This window comes from Dermacentor silvarum, chromosome 5 (genome assembly GCF_013339745.2).
Source record: "Dermacentor silvarum isolate Dsil-2018 chromosome 5, BIME_Dsil_1.4, whole genome shotgun sequence".
Classification (NCBI taxonomy): Eukaryota; Metazoa; Arthropoda; class Arachnida; order Ixodida; family Ixodidae; genus Dermacentor; species Dermacentor silvarum.
Window position 1 is genome coordinate 21,078,821 of NC_051158.1, and position 18,937 is coordinate 21,097,757.

Genomic DNA, 18,937 nt, shown 5'->3' on the forward strand with positions numbered 1-18,937 from the left:
TTTTCTCCGATGCTTTTATGTTTTCTTTGGTTTAGCGATATGAACGATTGGTTATTACCGGGCAGCTGCGCGACGCCGCCGCTAATGCACGCACAAAGAATGTGCTTGGCACTAAGCAGGTTATCGGAGCGGTGTTGCAAGGCTCGGATTGTAGACACTGACGTCTCCTGCTTTAACAAAACGAAGCAGTGTGTTCGATATATCGACGTTTCCATTTGCCGACGGAACGAACGAGGGCAGACAGACTTACTGGTACGCAAAAGCTACGCCAAACTCGGTCGACCGATAGTTCGAGGTCACGTCCAGCATTTTGCGCAGGTTGCCGCTGAAAATTGCGGTGGCCCACAGGGAGTTCTGGTTCTCCTTGTAGACCGAGTCGAAGAAGATCAGGTCGCACAGGCCGTCGTCGGGAAACAGCGTACTCTGGTTCGTTCGTGTTCCGTACGTGCACAGAAGGGTCTGAGGATCCAGGATCGGTCCTGGAAATTAGATGCGCGCGTTGGTCGAACCAATCAAGCTTTCTTTTTAAATCGAGGCTTTACGAGGAGGACACCATTGGACTTTGCTGACAATGGCTGCTGACCGCGGCTGCAGCTGTTTCTGTTGCCTTAACAAATAGCTCACACCAAGGGCAGTACTAATATAAAGTATTGCTATATATATGTAGATGGCAGTATACCTTATGTGGGTGCTGCCCTGCGTATGAACTAGAAAGTGAAGAGAAATTCTTCAGGCTTACTTTCGAACTTAAAGAACGTGACCAATGTTACAAGGTAAAAACAAGTGTTCAATTGCAGCAGTATCGACCGGTGGACCAGTATTCATCAGGATGTAAAACAAGATTATATATATACAAAGCTTGAGCTGTTGTAATACTCCACCCGTCGGCTATGTTCTCCACGGAATATCGCGGAGAATAAAAAACGGCGTCTAAATAGTCTCAATGCAACACAACATATTCCTTCACGCCTATCATTGTTTCATTAAGCGAAGCTTCCTTTGTCTTCTTTCCAGGGGTTTCGTATGTGGGCTCTGTCGCATTCTCGTCGAGTGAGGTAGGCCGGTCCTGGAGATAGTGCAGCAGTAAACTGGCCCAACCCACGGGTATGGCGAGATGGAAATCGCGCTGATCCCGGAGGGCGTGCAATCCGAGCTCGCGCGGATCACGTGGGTCGCGTTGGTGGGTGTCTTGGAGTGTAAATGATTTTTTTAACTTTTTTTTGCCGGGAACGCACAGAATCACTATGCCGAAGAGCGCGTTGCAGATTAGGAACAGTTTTAGAGCATTTAATTAACCGCTTCACGTACGCTTCGTTTCATATAGACTTCAAAATCTGCGTTGGACCTGCGTGCCTTCTTTTTTATTGCGATAGCAATTATATGGACACTCAAAAGCAGATTTCTGCCGTCGCCGTCGCCGTCGCCGTGAGGTTCCGTATGACGTCATTTGGAGAAGAAATCGTCGCCGCGCGCCGAACGCTGTATGTGCGAGTGAAAGGGCGCGAGGGGCGCGTCTTTCACGGGGAGTGAACGCACGGCGGAGAACAAACGCGCGTTCTGCGCCGTGCTCGCTTAAGGGCTGCAGAAGTAGGCGTCTCTTTTCTCCTTTACAATGACCATATATGTAGAGCAAATGCGCCTTCTTCAGACGCGTGAGAGGCCGTGGGGGAGGGGGAGGGAAGGGAGGCGACGTTTAGCTGCGGCACCAAGTGCCTATTTATATCAGAGGCTCCAGCAACAGTCACCAACGCCGCACGCATTTTGAGCTAACGCGGGCAAAACGCCGATGGCGTCGACAACAGTTCTGCGTGTTGTTGCTACCAAAACCGCTCACCTTACTTCGTATGACATTGCTGTGTTGCTATCGCATTCATTGCTTCGCCCTTAGGGCGAAACTGTGACATTTTTTCTTTGCAATGTATAGCTAACCGTTGCAATCGAAGTTGCCGTGTTAAGCAGTAGGGCGGCTCGGCTGGCGATATAATGGTGGCAATTAATTGTCAATAAATACCGTATTCACGGGAAGACAATTCTTCATTCTATAAAATTTTATGCCCGTGTCACACGGGCGTTTGGAAGGCCTTCCAACCCATAGTCCGTTGACTCAAAGGTCAAGTTCGAGCCGCTACACGGACGGTTTCGAAGGCCGCCGAGTCAATAGTCTATCGAGTCAACGGAGCACCCTACAACTCTATCGAAACCCCGATGGCCTTTGCGCGACGGAAGCGGAAACAGCGCCAACGAGCCCTCTCGTTAATAACAGCGAGCTCGTAATCACGAATAGAAAGAAAAAATCAAACCAAATGCTCTCAAAAATAGTATATACCAGTGTTATTAATTATTTAATAAAGTAATTTTGCCACTTGAAATGTGCGAACTGCACATACTCTCGACAACAGCGACGGGCTTGTGTTCATTGTGCCAGAGTTTCGGTACTCAATAACTTAAAAACTAAACATGTATTTATAAGAATGTATGAACAATTTATTAAAATAAATTTCTGTGCTTTTGAGTGGATTTAATATTCTTTAACTTTTGGTGACATGAAAACGACGCTGAAGATCCGTAGCGCCACACAATTTTTGCGGGAAATGCCTGAACCACTCAACGGTCTTTCACGAGTGCCGTGTTGCACCGCCACAACTTCTTTGAGTCGATAGAGTTGTGACGTTTTGAAGGCCGTCTACTGGAAGGCCTACCAAGCGTGCCCGTGTGACGCGGGTATAAAGCATGCATTATGTTAAAAAAAAAAAAAAAACCGCTCGTGCAAGCGGAAAGAATATGTTTCAGGACAGCTTAGATATTTATGTGTACCTGAAAAAAAAAAGGACAAAATAGCGTTTGTACACGATACATAAACACTACAAATACATTCTTGTGTAGAAGAAGGTATACAAGAGAACCTCGATCAACCTTACGCAATTGACTTCGTAGTCAATCTTGCTAAAATGCCCTATAGAGGCGCATGCTTTGATTACGCGGATGCCATAATACCTTTATGAGCGGCCATCAATCATTGACTCCTTAATTGTAGCCATTTGTTTAGTGATTGGTGATCGATTCCTAATCCTTGATTTAATGAAAGATAGTTTGTGAAATTTCGCCACTTCGTGAACGAGCGACAATCCCCTTCGCATATTTGCACGGATGATCCCGCTATTTACCTGAACCTCTCGCACCTCGTTTGAAGTTCGTCAGAAGCACGTGTGGATGGGTTAATAGACGCCTAATTAAATGGCCGTATGGATGACCACATGGATGACCACATGGATTCGGTTACTCATGCCGCTGTCACGTAGTTACCGGTGTCACCGGTGTCACATGATCACTAACGATCGCGATCGGGCCCGATCCGGATTGAGCTCGACCCGGATAGAATGCTGATGCTACAGTCACGTTCGATCGCGATCTTTCTCGATCCGGATCCAGACAAGCGCAGTCCGTACATCGCGATCGAGCCTCTTGATCGCGGTCGTAGGCTAACGACCATGTAGTTCGGAGAGTTGCAGACGATCGGCAGACGATAATAGCCTTACTCACAATGACAAACTAAATAATATTACGTTGAAATCAAAAACGTAGTTTTATATTACAAATTATTAATATCAAAAAGCGTCAGAAAACACGGACAAGGAAGAGCACCGGACCAGCGCTTATTAGACAAATTTGATAAGTGCACTGAACTCACTAACGACAAGTGGCGTGCTTGACCTCACCCAAATTCCTCACAGATCGCTAGACCATGCACCAGCAATCGTTGTTGATCGCGATCAAGAAATTTTATCGGGATCGCGGGCCCGATTGCGATCAGAAGTGACCTTGTGACACCGGCATTAGACAATAATCATCGATGACTTCTGCAAGAATTTTTTCCACTGTGCTCCCAGACATCATGTACAATCTACAATTATGTGAATAAACTCACTTCTCTGACTTCATTATCTGTTGACGTCGTATGGTTGTTTCCATGGAGAAAGAAAAAAAGGCAGGAGGGAGCATCGCGCAACGCGATTGAAGCCAAACGTGTCGGCCCAACACGTGATAGCACGTCAGAACGCGTGGAAAATTTTAGGGCTACCGCTCTGCATGCAGCGCTGCGGTAGGGCCCCCGAACAAGTGCGCATTGATTGACAAAAAACCCACCGGGCACCAAACGTCCCGGCAAATCTCGATTCTTGCTCCGTGATCTCAACCCAAGAGGTCACGTGTTGGCCGCCACTGTGTAAAGAGCTCCATGGCTTCATGGAGCGTTCGCTTGCCAAGGCTGGCTGCATGACGTAAATTGCTCTGTCCTAACTTTTTCCTTCCTCTATGGTTGTTGCTGACACTCTCGCTCATGAATAAACTACGCGCCGCTGACTGCCGCTCTCACTTGGCGGAGCCGTTCTGGCCGTGCTGGTGCTGTCGGTAGCTGTGTCCGCAACCGTAATCTTCACCGACGACTCTGGCATTCCAGCCGTTGAAGTCGCATTCATCTGCCGGTAGGTGAGGTCGGTCGCGGCCGTGGTGTCCTCAGAGGCCGCGATCTCTGCCGTGGAAGTTTTTCGAGAAACGCCAGAAATGGTTGAAGACTCGGCCTAGTTCGAACATTTTTCTTCACAACTTTGCGTGAAGACCTTCGCAACTACCGGTTTCGCAAATTCGCTGGCGAAACAGAACAATGAGTTCAGACAGTCCACGTGAATTGTCTGAATACATTTTGTACACCACGTTTTCCTTCTTGTAGACTTGTCCTTCTCGTTATATAAATCCTACAGTGTATCCCAGCTAGCACGGGGAAAGCTGTTCAAGAGGTAAAAAATCGAAGAATATCAGAGGGTGAGATCAATAGTGTTAATTTAGCAGCCATCTTCTCGAACAGGGCTATTTCCTCTCTTATCCTTGGGCACATTAACGAAAAGCTATTGCAAACTGTTTCTGTTCCATTTCTGTCATTAGCCCTTTCACGACTGCTAAAAAAATTTACGGATCGTGACCACTTCGCCTGTCTCCCACTCGACGCCACGAAAACTGCGAAAACCGCCATTTCCTGTATTTAGGACGCTTTGTTCAGTCAGCGCATTCTGTCTTTTGGTTTTCCATAGCATGCTGTCTTACAGAACCCTAGAGCACGGACAGGGATAATCTATTTTTTTTCTGTCTATTCCTGCCAAACTTCTGACAACCACATACATGTAAACCCTCGTCACAATCATGTCATCGACATCGCAAATTAACTTCGTTATTAGCACCATTTTGTTAAAAATAGGAGTCACAGTAATGCGATAAGTACACCCTAACAGCGCGTCAAGTCACAAAACGTTGAAACAAAGCCGCACTCTACGCGTCCTGACAATGACGTAATTCTGGCGACGCCTGTGAATCGCTGGCTTGCTTGTCAGTCGCCATCGCGTGAAACACCAATCAGAAGCCGCCACGTGGCGAGGTGACCTTGGCAGCGCTGTTTAGCTCGGCAATTTCGTCCGAAAAAAAAAAAAAAAGAGAACGCTTAAAGAGTCATGTGCTGCACCAACGTGCGCATTTCCCGCTTCGCACTTCGTTTTAAGTGAAGAACGGTGCTAATGTGCTTCGCATATTCAGGTCTAAAACGCATGCGCTATGGATCGAGGCTACGAAAACTTCGAATCAAACGGATATGTCGAACAGAAAACAATTTGTCATAATAAGGACTTTCGGCGTAAAGCACGAGCGATACCACGGGCAAGTCGCTTCCCACCTTATTGCCTTTTAACCAAAACATTTACTTTCTGTCACCGAGGGGGTTAAGGGACTCTTTACGCTCGAACCGCCCGTCGCCGCGAGCAACACCGCACGCGTGCGGTCGGGCGAAAAATTGCACGTATCGAACACTTGTGCACCAATTTCGTAGAAGTGCTGCTTGCTGGGCCAGTTGGTTCATACTGTTGCTTGACAAAAACCGGCGAAAAAAGAAATGGAGACGGTTTGAGTAAAATTGAGTAATTATTGTACCTCGCTAAGAGCATTGAGCATGCGTCGGCGGTTTGATGTTCGAGGGCTGATCCATTCTTTTCTTTTTCTTTAAAATATACGTCACTTGCGAGTCCAGCGTTATGGTGTCTCTTCTTTCCTTCGTGTTTGGGTCTCAATTTTTGTTTCTCTGGTTTTTCTTAAGTTACACAAATTTCGTTTTTACACTGCGTACACAGTGTAAACCGAAGGTTGTAAGCCCGTTGTCCGATATGTACAATTTTTTAGCACGACCGCGCGCGTGCGGTGCAACTTGCGGCGACGGGCCTCGGCTCGAGCGTCAACAGTCCCTAAGTTGGCACTCTTCAACCATGACGGGAGAGTTGTTGCGGGAGCATGTGTGGTTCAAAGTGCGAACGGACATTGCTCATAACTTCTCCTAGCTCATAACTGCTGTGACAGTAAGAGAAGACGAAGAAGAATGCACGTACTTAGTTTCCAAACCACGAGAACGAGGGCGACGAAGGTGACGAAGGACACAATGACAGCGGCAGCGATTAGCTCACCCCTCGCCCCTTCAAATATACTGATGAGAGAAAGAGAGAGAGAGAGAGAGAGAAAGAGAGAGAGAGAAATATATGAATAGATAAAGAGATATAGATTTGGAAAAAGAAGAAAGGGAGACATTAATCAATAGCAAGCAAAAGATTGGTAAACGATATAGACGGAGAGAACTTAATAGGCGTTTAAAGAGATAAATAAAAAGGTAAAGATAGGCATTTCCAATGCGTTAGCTGCAGGGGCACTCTATATTTGGCCATGATGTCGATAAAGGCAGCACATATATTCAAAGCGTGGGGAGGTTTCCTGCACGCATTGCAACAAAAGTAATTTAAATAAGTTTTATTGTTCGCATGCCAATATAGGCACATGTCAGCGCGTAAAAAGAAAAAAAAAGGCAGTAACGTGTCGCGACTTCTAGCTGATTGCGTCAAGCAGGGGTGGTCAGGGTGATATGTTCAAATAACTACAAAATGGCTCACCATATTTATTTTTTTTTGAAATGCAACAGCAAAACACGAGAGTTTCACCCTTCATATCCTCATAATGTGGAAGTTATGTCGTTCAAGGTTTATCATCGGTTCCTGAATAATGTGCAGATCAACGTAGGAAAAAATTGTTTCAGAAGGCTGTAGCCACCCAAATCCCATAGTCTTACGAACTGTCTAGTAAAGCTGTCCTCCATCAAATGCGGGCAAGATTTCTTCAAGGACGCCGTCGAACAGGAGCAAGCTATAGCATTCTTACCAACTTTAGATTGCCCTGAGTGAAGATCAAGAACTGGTTAACCAGAGCGGGGAGAATACGACCAGAAGGTGCGGGGTCCCCCAAACCGGTTACTCAGGACTCAGGTATCCGTGTATCCTTTCTGTGTAGTTCGTGTTGTTTCGCGCTGTCAATGGTTTCAGTAAGAAAAATTGTGCAGTAAGGCATCGACGAAGGTTGTCAGCACGTGGAAACGAATATTCTAGCGCTTTGTAGAAAGCTATTCGCGTTATTAAACGAATTGTGCACTTAAAGGCGTAAAGTATTTGTTGCAGGGAGGTCATTTTGTTAGCGTTTGATGTGTCGTTGCGTAATTGTGCGGATAGTGAAACCGTTACCGAATGCGTCTGTAGCCGCGCCGCAGCCCTCTCTGGAAGTCGTAGCAGCGGGAGAGGGCGACGGGAGAGGAGGAGGAGGGCAATCTTTCCCTAGCACACTAGCACAGAGTGTATCACGCGCGATCGGGTAGTACTGTTGGGCTGCGCCTTCAGTATTTTTGGACTTTTATACATTTTTACCGTTTGTTTTACGTAGTTAACCACTCACGTTTTGCGTACCAGCGCTCGATATCAGCGCTGCGTGCGGCGTGGGCATTGTGCCCCTCCGCCTGGCCATATCAGACTTGATTCACGACCAAATAATCTACGTTACCCGCCCGGCCCGGCCCGCCACCCCTTTACCTTAAGCCCGAGCCCGGCCCGAGCCCGGCTCGAAACCGGCCCGAACCCGGCCCGAGACCGGAAAATACATGATTTTCAGAGTTGAGAAGCCCGAGGATAACTCGCAGAAAGCCCGAGCCTGGCCCGGGCCCGCGTCAAAAAACCCGAGCCCGGCCCGGGCCCGGGTCAAAAAGCACACGCCGTGCCCGAGCCCGGCCCGAGCCCGTGAAAAAACTGCTCTACCCGGCCCGGCCCGGCCCACGGGCCGGGCCGGGCCCGGGCTTTCGGGTAAGCCCGAGCCCGTGCAGTGCTCTACATTGTGCCACTCCGCCTGGCCATATCAGACTTGATTCACGACCACATGCGTGGTGATGTTGCGGTTCCCGAATAATGTGCAGATCAACGTAGGAAAAAATTGTTTCAGAAGGCTGTAGCCACCCAAATCTGTGGCAGCCGTGGCCTAGTGGTAGAACGCCTCGGGGTGTCAAGGCCGGGGCCACAGTTCGGGTATAGCCTGGGTCTCGAATTCTTTTGTTTGTGGCTTTCTTTTTCAAGCGTGACCATGCATTGTTCAATTGTCGGAGTTGAATAAACCAACGCGAAATGTCTGCAAGTTATATTTATGTGTCAATCGCCCGACCAGCGCTTATCAACTTTCTCTGTGGTATCGATATTTTGCGTTGTAACGATCGTACTATTGGTCTTGTCAGTAGCGCCAACATCATCGTGTGTACCGTGTTAAAAATGGACTCAAGAAGGCATGCATTTGCTACTTTGACAAAGGCTGCATGGTACACCTGCCGAAAATGTACTAAGTGCGAACAACCTACGTCGTAGTCTTTCTTTTTTTCTCTGGAATTCCAGTATACTACGGAGAATAGCGTGATTGTTATTCTACTCAAGAATTCCATGCGCTACGCAGTCGAGTGCTTATACAACGAAATGACCTGTATAACGAAGGAATAATTCTGTCGCGGTACTATTGTGAGCGGTCCGGTGCGCCACCTTTACAACGAAGTGACCTGTATAACGAATTATTTCGGCACTTCGTTATATGATCCCATGCACTTCGTTATATTAAGAAGTGCTTGGAGCCTTTATATAAAGGCATTGATTTGTATACCGTAGCATTCATTGTGTAAGAGGAATCGAATATTATCGTTAACACTTTGTGGAGAGTCAAGCTCGAGTTTCCAGGCTCGCATATTACTTACTCTTTTCTTTGCACATCTGGAAGAAAGATAACGGAGGATGTCATGAATAACGTTCGTGCAAAACCGGCGGTAAATCGCAGAATGGTGATTACGACTACCTCTGTATTCGTCCATCATCATCATCAATCAGCCTATATTTATGTCCACTGCAAGACGAAGGCCTCTCCCTGCCATCTCCAATTACCCCTGTCTTGCGCTAGCGTATTCCAACTTGCGCCTGCAAATTTCCTAACTTCATCGCCCCAACTTGTGTGCCGCCGTCCTCGACTGCGATTCCCTGTAAAACCTCTGTATTACTGAGTGGAAAAGAAAATTGGTTGAACGGTCTTATCAAAAAACAAGGGTTGTAGAGTTTACTCAAGTGCCCGGGCTGCTCCAGTATGAACCCCCCGTCGTGGTAGCTTAGCAGCTACGGCGTTGTGCTGCTAAGCACGAGGTTGTGGGTTCGAGTCCCACCAGTGGCTGCCGCATATCGATGGCAGAGAAATGAACAAACGCTCCTGTTTTTACATTTAGGGCTGTGTTAAAGAACACCAGACAGTGGAAATTAATCAGGAAATGAATCACCCACTGCGGAGTGCTTCATGATTAGATTGTGGATTGGGCACGCAAAAGGCATTTTTTCTTGTCCCTGTAAGAGGGGGCAAAAACTATATATGTTGACAAACCCTATTGCTGAATCAATCAATCAATCAATCAACCAATCAGTGTTGTCTCAAAATATTCAAACTAAGCAACTAAGCAAAGTAACCAATTCTTTAGTAGAACTGTGCTGCTTGCTCAGCTGTCATCAAACACGGCAAAACATAACGTGCGTGGCCATGACTTCAGAAAGTGAGTCCCATCACAGAATATTCGAACACACACACACACACACACACGCACGCACACACGCACACAAAATCAAAATCAATAAGCTAGATCACTCACGACTCGTTAGGCGACTGGTCAGGAAGATCCGTTCCGATTGGACAGTTGAGTACTGCGGCTGTGTCGGGCTCGTGATTATCATGACTAGTGAGCTTAATGTCACTTGCCTAGGAACAGGTGGGTCGTTGCTGCGTCGATAACACAAAATAACAACTTCAGTTGGCGCAGCGAAACCACCTTGCCATGCCGACGAAATTCTACACGGAGAAACCCGTGCATGATCATAGGATGCGATCCAGCCAGGATCTTTGAAAAATGAATCTGTTGATCATCATCATCGTCATCATCATAGCTGTCACCATTATCATTATTGTCACCATCATCAACGCAGCTGGTTACGAATCAAGTTACGACGACGCGCTGCTAAGGCACGGCCACCATCTTATTTAGGCCCATCGTAGTACGGATGTTACTACACGAATTGCTACTGCTATGATACTGCGAACTACTACTACTACAATTGAGCTCGTTCAGAAAACCGCGCAGCTAGTGTCACATCCATGAAAAATACCCGTGAAGTGTCCTCACTACAGTGTACGCAAAGAGTGCCCGGCTGTATTTATTTCAGAAAACCTATTATCATATCCTACAGCTCCGCCTTGATTCAATTTTCTCTACCCTTTCATATTGTGTTAGTAATACATGGCGCACTAAAGCTTGCCAGTACTCATTCATTTCACGGATTTCGTAGGTTCGAAATCCCCTTCCTGCATCAATGACTTTCACAGCAACACATTGTTCATTTTCGTGAATTGTAAGCTAATATTGTAAACATATGCGCCGTTGATAGCGGGACAGCATGCCGACGCCGACGGCGTGGCCGTGCTTCAAGCGTTCATGTAATTGATATCGCAATAAAAATTGTAGCACGACGGGCACCCTAGTAGTGTAACCTTCCCAATGATGCAATGAACATATGGAGAGATGCCATGATAGACCTGTGGCTGTCATCAAAATGACGATAGTTTCAATATCGATAAAGTATAAACCTACAGTACTTGAGACGCTCCGCGCAGGGAGCAGAAACGGCTGCTTGCTCACCTAGGTCTTCTTTTCCTTCTTCGTCGGATGTGACGCCCGCCCTGCTTTTGATGATGATAACCTCAAAGACGGAGGCGCGGCCCCAGTAAGGTGAACTCGACAGCGTTGGCAAAATGCATTATTGGAATAGATGTTAAAAGCACAATGAATGTCATTTTAATGCAAACATACATTAGCTATTTCATTCGTCGCTTCTGACTGCTCATTCACACACACTTTGGTGAGTGACTTAGGACACTCTTAAATCAATTTCAGTGCCTACCACCTCCCCGCCTCACCGCGCGCGCTCTTGGAAGGGGGGGAGGAGCTTTGGCGTACGTTAGTACGTAAGTAATGCTTCTTGCTGAATTGGCAACTTCGGCCAACTGGGGATATGTAACTGCGTATTCGCCACTGAATATGTACCATTAAGTTGTGCCATTTGTTGTCTATTCGGTACTGAATATGTACCGAATAGACAGCGTGTGTCAGTAGATATGTGCAAGTTGGTGCGTGCCAGTGTGTGCCAGAATTGATGCGTGTCACGGGGCCACAAGGATATAGAAGCCTTAAAATGAATTTCGATAAGTGTAGTGTTTCCCTGTACATACGCGTCTCACCTGCGCTATTCCTCGCACAAATACCACACATCGTCTTCGTGCACTCGACGCAGACAGCAGTTATCGCATATTATCTGCTACTGCTTATACTTCGCGAACTTGAGCAAGCTTCGCGTCATTGAGATTGCAAGATTGCGTTAGGTCTGCCCAATAACTTCAGAAACGTGACGTCTGCGCGGAATTTAAAGGAAGACCGAATACCGAGGACAGAATGAAAGACTGGGCCCTTCGTGACTTCTTCGGGAAGAGCAATCTTGTGGACTGCCTCTGAATGCCAGTTCCACGTTCTTTGAGCGCCATTTGATAGTGATGCATTCCCTTCAAGTTTATCTGCAAGTTTATGTGCAAGCGTTGATGAGTAATTCTCCCTGTGTCAGGTGGCGATTGCATCACGTACTTAGGCTACGTTTTTTTTTTTTTTTGCTGATGTCCGTGATGACATTACATACAGGCTTCGGACTTCTTTTAAAGTTGTTTGCAGTGTTTGTTCTATTGGTTTATTATGTGTCATTTACATCTCGTTTTATCCTTCTTTGTTTCCATTACTGAGCAGTGGTTTGGGACGTTGGGGTAGCCGGCCTTAAAGAGACCTACTTTTCCATTTCTCTTCCCCTAATAAAGAATACTGTAGAATAAACAAAGTTTCATGGTTTCATGCCACGAAGCCAAGAAATAAATTTTCTTACTGTAATGAAACTACGGTGTTTGTTGTTCTAGAACACAAACAAACACCGATTTCATTGAAGTCAGATGAATCCGCGCATATTCGGGATAAACGTCTCGTCAGCTGCGATGCTTACTTTTCAAGGAATACCTGCTGGCCCACATTGTAGTGTTCTGTTGTAGTATTCAAGTGCATAGCATACTTTCTTTATAAAGTTTTTTTTCACGACAGGTTAAGGGAGTTTGCAGACGGCGCCAACGCTTCCACATGCAGACGACGGTGGGCGCCGAGTTCACTCCGGCGCCGAGCGATGGCGTTGCCCGACGGCATCACCTTTGCAGATCAATGATGGCGGTGCATGACGCGGTCGGCGCAGCAGACGTCTGGGCGGCAAGGGAAGGAAGGGTGCGACAGAGAGGGGTTTCCTAGGGACTCCCTCCTCCTCCGCTCCCGAGACGGGATCGATAGGGGACGCCATGTTGGCGAGAGGGTGCTCACGGCGTCGTCAATCGATGTTGGCGCAGCAGGGTTACCACCGTCAACGACGCTGCAGCAGATCCGCTCAACCCCGCCGCCACGGTGAGTGAATGTAAGCCAGGACAGGCTTGCTGCCCTCGCCTCCCCCCCACCTCCCCCCAAAAAGAGAGAAGATGGTTCGAGTTGCGGGCCACCAAATCTCCTTTACGCCTCTGAGACGGGGTTCGGGACCCGGGTGTTATTCGAGGCCTCTGCGGCCAACGGGTGAACCTCGTTCGGCCGAAGGCAGGAAACGTTCTTATTGGTGGAAGTGTTGACTTCTTTTTGACCCGTCCACCCACCGCGCCAGATGTCCAGGAGCGACGTGTTTGACCTCTGAAGTGTCCGCTGAAGTCCCGGACTGCGGCTCTTGACGCGATTCGGAGTTGTTGACGGGCGACTCGACGCTATGTCGGGAAGGCTTTGCCAAGCGTGTCGCCCCATAGCGTGGTGCTCGAGCGTGGACGGGGCAGCGACCCTCGCGGCGGGCGAGGGCATTCGGTTTTTCTTCGCGAAGCCTCGCTTGTTACGAGTGTTAGCGAACGATTGCCGCGTAATCGCCAAGAAAGGCGCAGTCGTCGCGGTGATTAGTTCGAGAGGACACTGTTTGTTATGTCGCACGAGGCTTTCTCAGCGCCACTGGTGGCATGACAGTCAGCCGCTGCGAAACGCGGCACCGTATAGGTCACCGTGAGTTGCCAGCGAGGACGCTGCATGCAGGTTGTTGCTTCGAGATTTACGACACCACCTATTCGTTAAAGTGACAGTGTGACCTTCGACACTGATTTCGTGGAATGTCCTCGGCGACGAGTAGGGGAACGTTTGAACGTTTCACAGCTGATTCAAAGGCGCATCAAGAAGCAGGCAAGTCAAAGCTGCCTGTTGCCTTGTCAATGTACTGTCTAGTGTTAGCTGCACCGACGCACAGAAGGTGTTGCTCCAGTGGGTCAGAATGAATCAGATTTCGCTCGTTTACGTTTTAGTTTACCCCCGGGCTCGAACCTTGTGCTTATAATTGCCTAGTTGTTGACTGCGCGATCAGGAGGTCCGCAGCACTTTGTTGAATGGCGGAGCGAGCCACCGCACACTTTCAAGCCTTTAGGGCCACCTTTAAAGGCAGCCTTACAGTGCATTGACATTAACAGTGGTGACAGCTCTGGTGGGAGACGATGTGAGCGTTGAATCATGCCGAAACTTGTTTTCATACTCGCGAAAGCAAATGAAGGTTGCGTCGGGTGAACATATTACGGATTTTTATTCCGGAGCTATGCGTATTTTGGTTGCGACACTGGCGCTAGTGTACACTGACTAGAGTGAATGGCTGATGGCCAACTTTCACTCTGCGGTCATCCACCAACTCTTCGAATTCACTTCATCAGTATACAGCCTAAGGGGGTCGCCAGAATGTAAGTGTTCGTTTCGCACGCAGCAGTAGCACAGCCCACAAAGCCGTCTTCAGAAATGTTGTCAATTGACGGCCACGTCCACTAATACGCTCGCCATTCTGATTGGCTGGTGCTAGCTCTTGAACCCGCAGCTTCATCGTGCAAAATGGTTATTGAATGCGGGCTCATACCATTAGCGACAGTAATCTTACAGTTGACGCAGTGATAAGTTCGCAGGGACTAATTTGTCACCGAGTTTTCAGTATTCGAAGAATTTGAGAGGCCTCTCGTTTGCACCCGAACGGAATGTCCACCTCGAGTATATCTGTTGTCAGTTGCAGTAGGTTCAGTCTTGGTCAAAAGATTCTGGGTCAATACGTGCACGGGCGCGTTGACTTGGTGCCCTGTAGCAGCACTTGTATTTGATTCTAAGAGCTCCAAGGTTCTGACGAGGAAAAAGGGACACCATTTTCTCACATCGACAGCTTTTGAGTGGAAAAACTACTTCAGGAGCTCTGCCACTCGTGTACACTTCAACGTGTTCGCTCACGCTGTGGCCTGTGAACTTTTGATAAGGGACACTAGGTAGCCTGATGAAGTGAATGAGTGATTGTCTTGGGTAAGAAACTGTTAGTGTCAAGAACGTACCAGCTGAAGAGTACTTGGGCTAATATTTTTAGGCATTAGCATAGTAAACAAAGAAAGGTATAGCGGAGCAATGAACAAAATAAATGTCTTGGGGTGTTCAGGTGGGAACGGAGATACCGGGAGTACAAGAAACGTGTCCGATTGAGGTGTAACGTGCTCTGGCAGTTGAGGAGCAGCTACGCTTCGCTTTATTCACTTTATTTGCGCATAATGCAATAGCTACATGTCTCTTATTTCTACGCATGGCCGGCGTTTACTGTTTTTACTGTCGGGTGTGTTCATTCGTGGTTACGGTTAGCAAATATTCTTTGCCAGATGACGGGGTTAGAAAGAGGTTGTGAGTATAGAAAGGCTGGGATGGCACTGTCGGAGCTTTTATTTGCTTAGGCGATGCTTCTCTGAGATTTTCTTTTTCTGCTTGCAGCACTATCACTGATGACCCTCGTTCTGACGTAACCCTTAGACCCCCTGTTGCATGTCATGAAGTCCTGTTCAATTTAAACTCCGTCCCAACATCCTTTCTGACGTCTCCCGACAATGCCTTCGACTATCGAGAACTCTCCATCAGAGAATTGGTGACGAGTGGAAAAGAAAAAAAATCGGAAAGGTTAATAAATCTTGACAGGTTATAGGAGGGTTGCGCGCCATTCAGTTATGCACCGGCTTTTCGATAGGGGCTGTAAGTCTCAGCAGTGTTCTGTTCGGGACGAGCGGCAGTCCCTACAGGGTGAAGAATTCTTCGCAAAAGGGAATTTTGCAGCGACAGCAGTTACATGGATTGGATATAAGGCGCTCGCATGATAACGTAACGCACAGAACGCAGCAAGGCCACTACACTACCTCCGAAGTGAATCAATAGATGCCCTATGGTTGTTGGGGGCACGTGCGTGCTTGCGCTTGTGCTCTCGTGACACTTGTGAGGCTCGCGTGGGATCACTATATCACCCAAATTGTGATCCACCGCGTTATGCGTGAGAGCTGGATAGATAATAGTTTAAGTTTGTTGAGGTCGGTGATTTCCTAAGTGCCTGAGTCAAGGGTTTTGATACCTGCATTTCCCAGTGCAGCAGCAATGAATTCCACGAGATGCCTTAGGTCCCCGTAGGTTTCCGATTGAGTTAGCCGCACACATAAGTCAGCTTGGGTAGGGTGAGTTCACTGGGTTGGGGTAACGGAGGTGGAAGAGGGGAGGGGGGGGGGGGAGGGGACATATTCAGACTATGTGCGATGTGTTCGGATAACCAAAGGAAGTGTCCAAACGCTCATTTTCCTCGCAAGCGTTCGCTAAGTCCACCGCCTTGGCCAATTGAACTGGTAGCGGCTCAACTCTTCATAGCTAACATATTAGTCGGAAACGTGATGATAAGCTGTCTACGCTCGCCGCCGGTACGGTGTTTCATCCAGCATTAGAATGATGATGGGAAGCCATTTTTCATCCATCAACTTTCTAATTACCTGTTTTAGCCCAGTACTGTCATCTCGAATTTGTTATATGAACGCTAACACCCTGATTTAAACCATACCTGCCAACTCTCTCGAATGTTTCGTAAAGGTTACGAATCTGGGCCCATACTGAGATTTTAAGAATGTCGCGTGAAATTTTACAAAACGTTAACACTGCTCGCGAAAAAAAAAAAGGTTTTAAATGTGTCGTAGGATGGGACAGCGTAATTTTGCAAAACTGATGCATTACAAAAAATAAAATGGGATTGTACTTATTACCTTTCGTAGCCGCGCAAGACGCCATACACCAGAGAAGTACTTGCTTCGAGCAAGTTTGTTCAGACAAGCTTCTGAAGCATACGAAATCGGCAATAGTGAGGTCGCTGAAAACTAACGTGGTATGCACATGTTGGTCTGTTACTCTATGCTCTTCCAAGATTGTTGCCTCTCGTGTGCTGTATCTTGAGGTAAATCACAGTTAATAAAATTCACTTGCATCCCACAAAACGTGTGTACTCAGGGCGAACAGTAAAAAAAAAAAAAAAGCCTGTACCCCCCTCCCCCCCCCCCCCTTCCCCCCCTTCGAATCGAAGAGGCCCACATAGGCTACAGCGCTTGATTTCGGCCTGCATACAAAAAAAAAAAAAAGGTTTTTGTGGCATTTTTTACGGCTGTTGAACGACTTGCAGCCACTGATTTCTTTCCAGTGAGTTTATTAGGAAACGCTATAGCTAACAGGACGCATTTTTCGCCGAAATACACTGAACGAACTTTGCGAGAAAATGATGCGACGAGTCTTGCATCATACCGCGCGGCTTGCTACTGCCTGCTCAGCCCGTGCTTACTGTTGACAGATAAATGCTTGGACTCACCCTTGTGTTTGACGTGAGTCATGACTGCATGCCATCGAACGGTGCTTTCGCAGCATTCTTTGCAGGTCAGTATGAGTGACTTACCGTGTGGAAAGGTTCTCGCTCCCTTTTTGGCTAAAGTCCGAGGCAGTCCAGTGAATCCTGTAAAAGTAGACATGCATGTCAGCCGAACTTGTAGATGACGCATTCACAAATTGCTTTAAAGCACACACGTACTAGTGCGTAGCTATATATAATCGGTTTCAGTGAAGTGCATAGCAAAGCAACGCGCACCTTCAAAGAAAAGTTCATGAGGCGTGAGAACCTTTAAAAGATGTCGTTCTTCACTGCCGAAGCCTGCGTCCTAGAGTAAGCTCAGCTGATTACGGTAAACCAAGCGGTGTCTTTTTCAATTACACTGACGTCGTTGGAAAGCTTATGTGTTTTTCACTTTCACATTCTAGAAGCTTTCGTGGGATGCTGTGTGGTGTGGGAAGAGGTGTTCGTAGTTACTGAAATTGTTTTCATTGGCATAGGTTGACCCACTCAGTTTGAGTGTTGCATAGAGTACGCGTGTGTATGCATGGTGTGTGTTGAAGAGCCTACTTTAAATTTGTTTCGTAATTCATGTAGTACCGTTTTGCGGAGAAGTCTCTATTATACATAACTACCCGGTGATCGTGTGTTTTGACACATGTTTGGGCTTGTATATGGTGATTCCCAGCCAACTGATCCTCCATTACAGAGTGCTTCGCTATGAACAAACAGGTCAAACGAAAACGATTAGCACATAAAGTGTCTCTCTTGTGAAATGTCGTACTACCGTTGAGCTAGATTATTACTGTACGTTGTTTGAACCATGTGCGTCCGTCGAAATGACACTGGAAAGGGTTGCAAGGAAGTTCTTTTTTGACCGGAAAAGTTGGAATCCAAAACACTGTGACATGAAGCTACAATGGGAACCAATGTGGGTTTCTGTAGAAACCGAAATCGCCATATGCTTGCATTGTCGCTTCGTTCGGCAGACTCGCAAAAGTCAATTTTTCATTTCACGAATTTTACTCCACACTTTGTGTCAGTGCAAAATTAGTTTCATCAATGCCTCATCTTGGAGAATATCGATTTTTGCTGCTAGGTAATGACAGTGATGATAATGTATTGCGTAAGGGACTGCTAACAAGTCCACGGGAAAATGAAAGCTTCAAGTGACGAGCAGTAGTCGAACAAGAAATGTCCTTGCTCCAACGTTCCGGCAAACGGATTTTTCTGCGTCAGTGCAGCTACTGCTTTCACTAGCAGTGTTTGTGTACGCTACTACCTTCATTGATGGGGGAGAGGATATTGAGCTGACTCTCTGCTAAAGAAAACAGTCACTTTCCTGACGAAGGCAGGTCATCTTGCCTCACCTTTTACTCCCTTTAGCCCTTCACTCACCACAGGGTAGCAAACCGGTGCTTACACTGGCTAACCTGGCTGTTTTTCACTCTCTTTTTTACCTACTCTCCTTTGCCGAAACATTGGCTCCAGCGAAATTTCTTGTTCGACCACTGTCATTCACAAAAAGAACTGCTGGTTTCTGCCCAGCTGACCGGGTTACGACCATGTTTTTCGGCAACCATTGCCTTCGTGAAAATTATCTTCCTAATCCACGATCAAGATGGTTTTTGTTGAACTTGTTGGTGGGGAATTGCTGCGCAAGTGTTTCCCGTTTGTTTTCTTGTTTTTTGGTTATG

At 47.2% G+C, this 18,937-nt stretch overlaps 2 protein-coding genes across 3 annotated transcripts in view; one reads left to right on the top strand and one right to left on the bottom strand.

Annotated features, from left to right (window-relative positions):
- Window positions 1-246: 246 nt before the first annotated feature.
- Window positions 247-17,386, bottom strand: LOC119453992 (uncharacterized). The gene is made up of 4 exons (XM_037716012.2): window positions 17,310-17,386; window positions 10,058-10,185; window positions 4,373-4,528; window positions 247-479 (listed from the first exon to the last, which is right to left on the bottom strand). Exons 1-4 carry the CDS (start codon window positions 17,384-17,386, stop codon window positions 247-249), a joined length of 594 nt encoding a protein of 197 aa, XP_037571940.2.
- The window catches only part of LOC119453027 (regulator of G-protein signaling 7), a 43,406-nt gene continuing 37,275 nt past the window's right edge, over window positions 12,807-18,937 (top strand). For both annotated transcript variants that reach the window (XM_037715000.2, XM_037715002.2), the window contains exon 1: window positions 12,807-12,940. The gene's annotated coding sequence lies outside the window, so the exon portion shown is untranslated. The remainder of the gene's footprint in view (window positions 12,941-18,937) is intronic.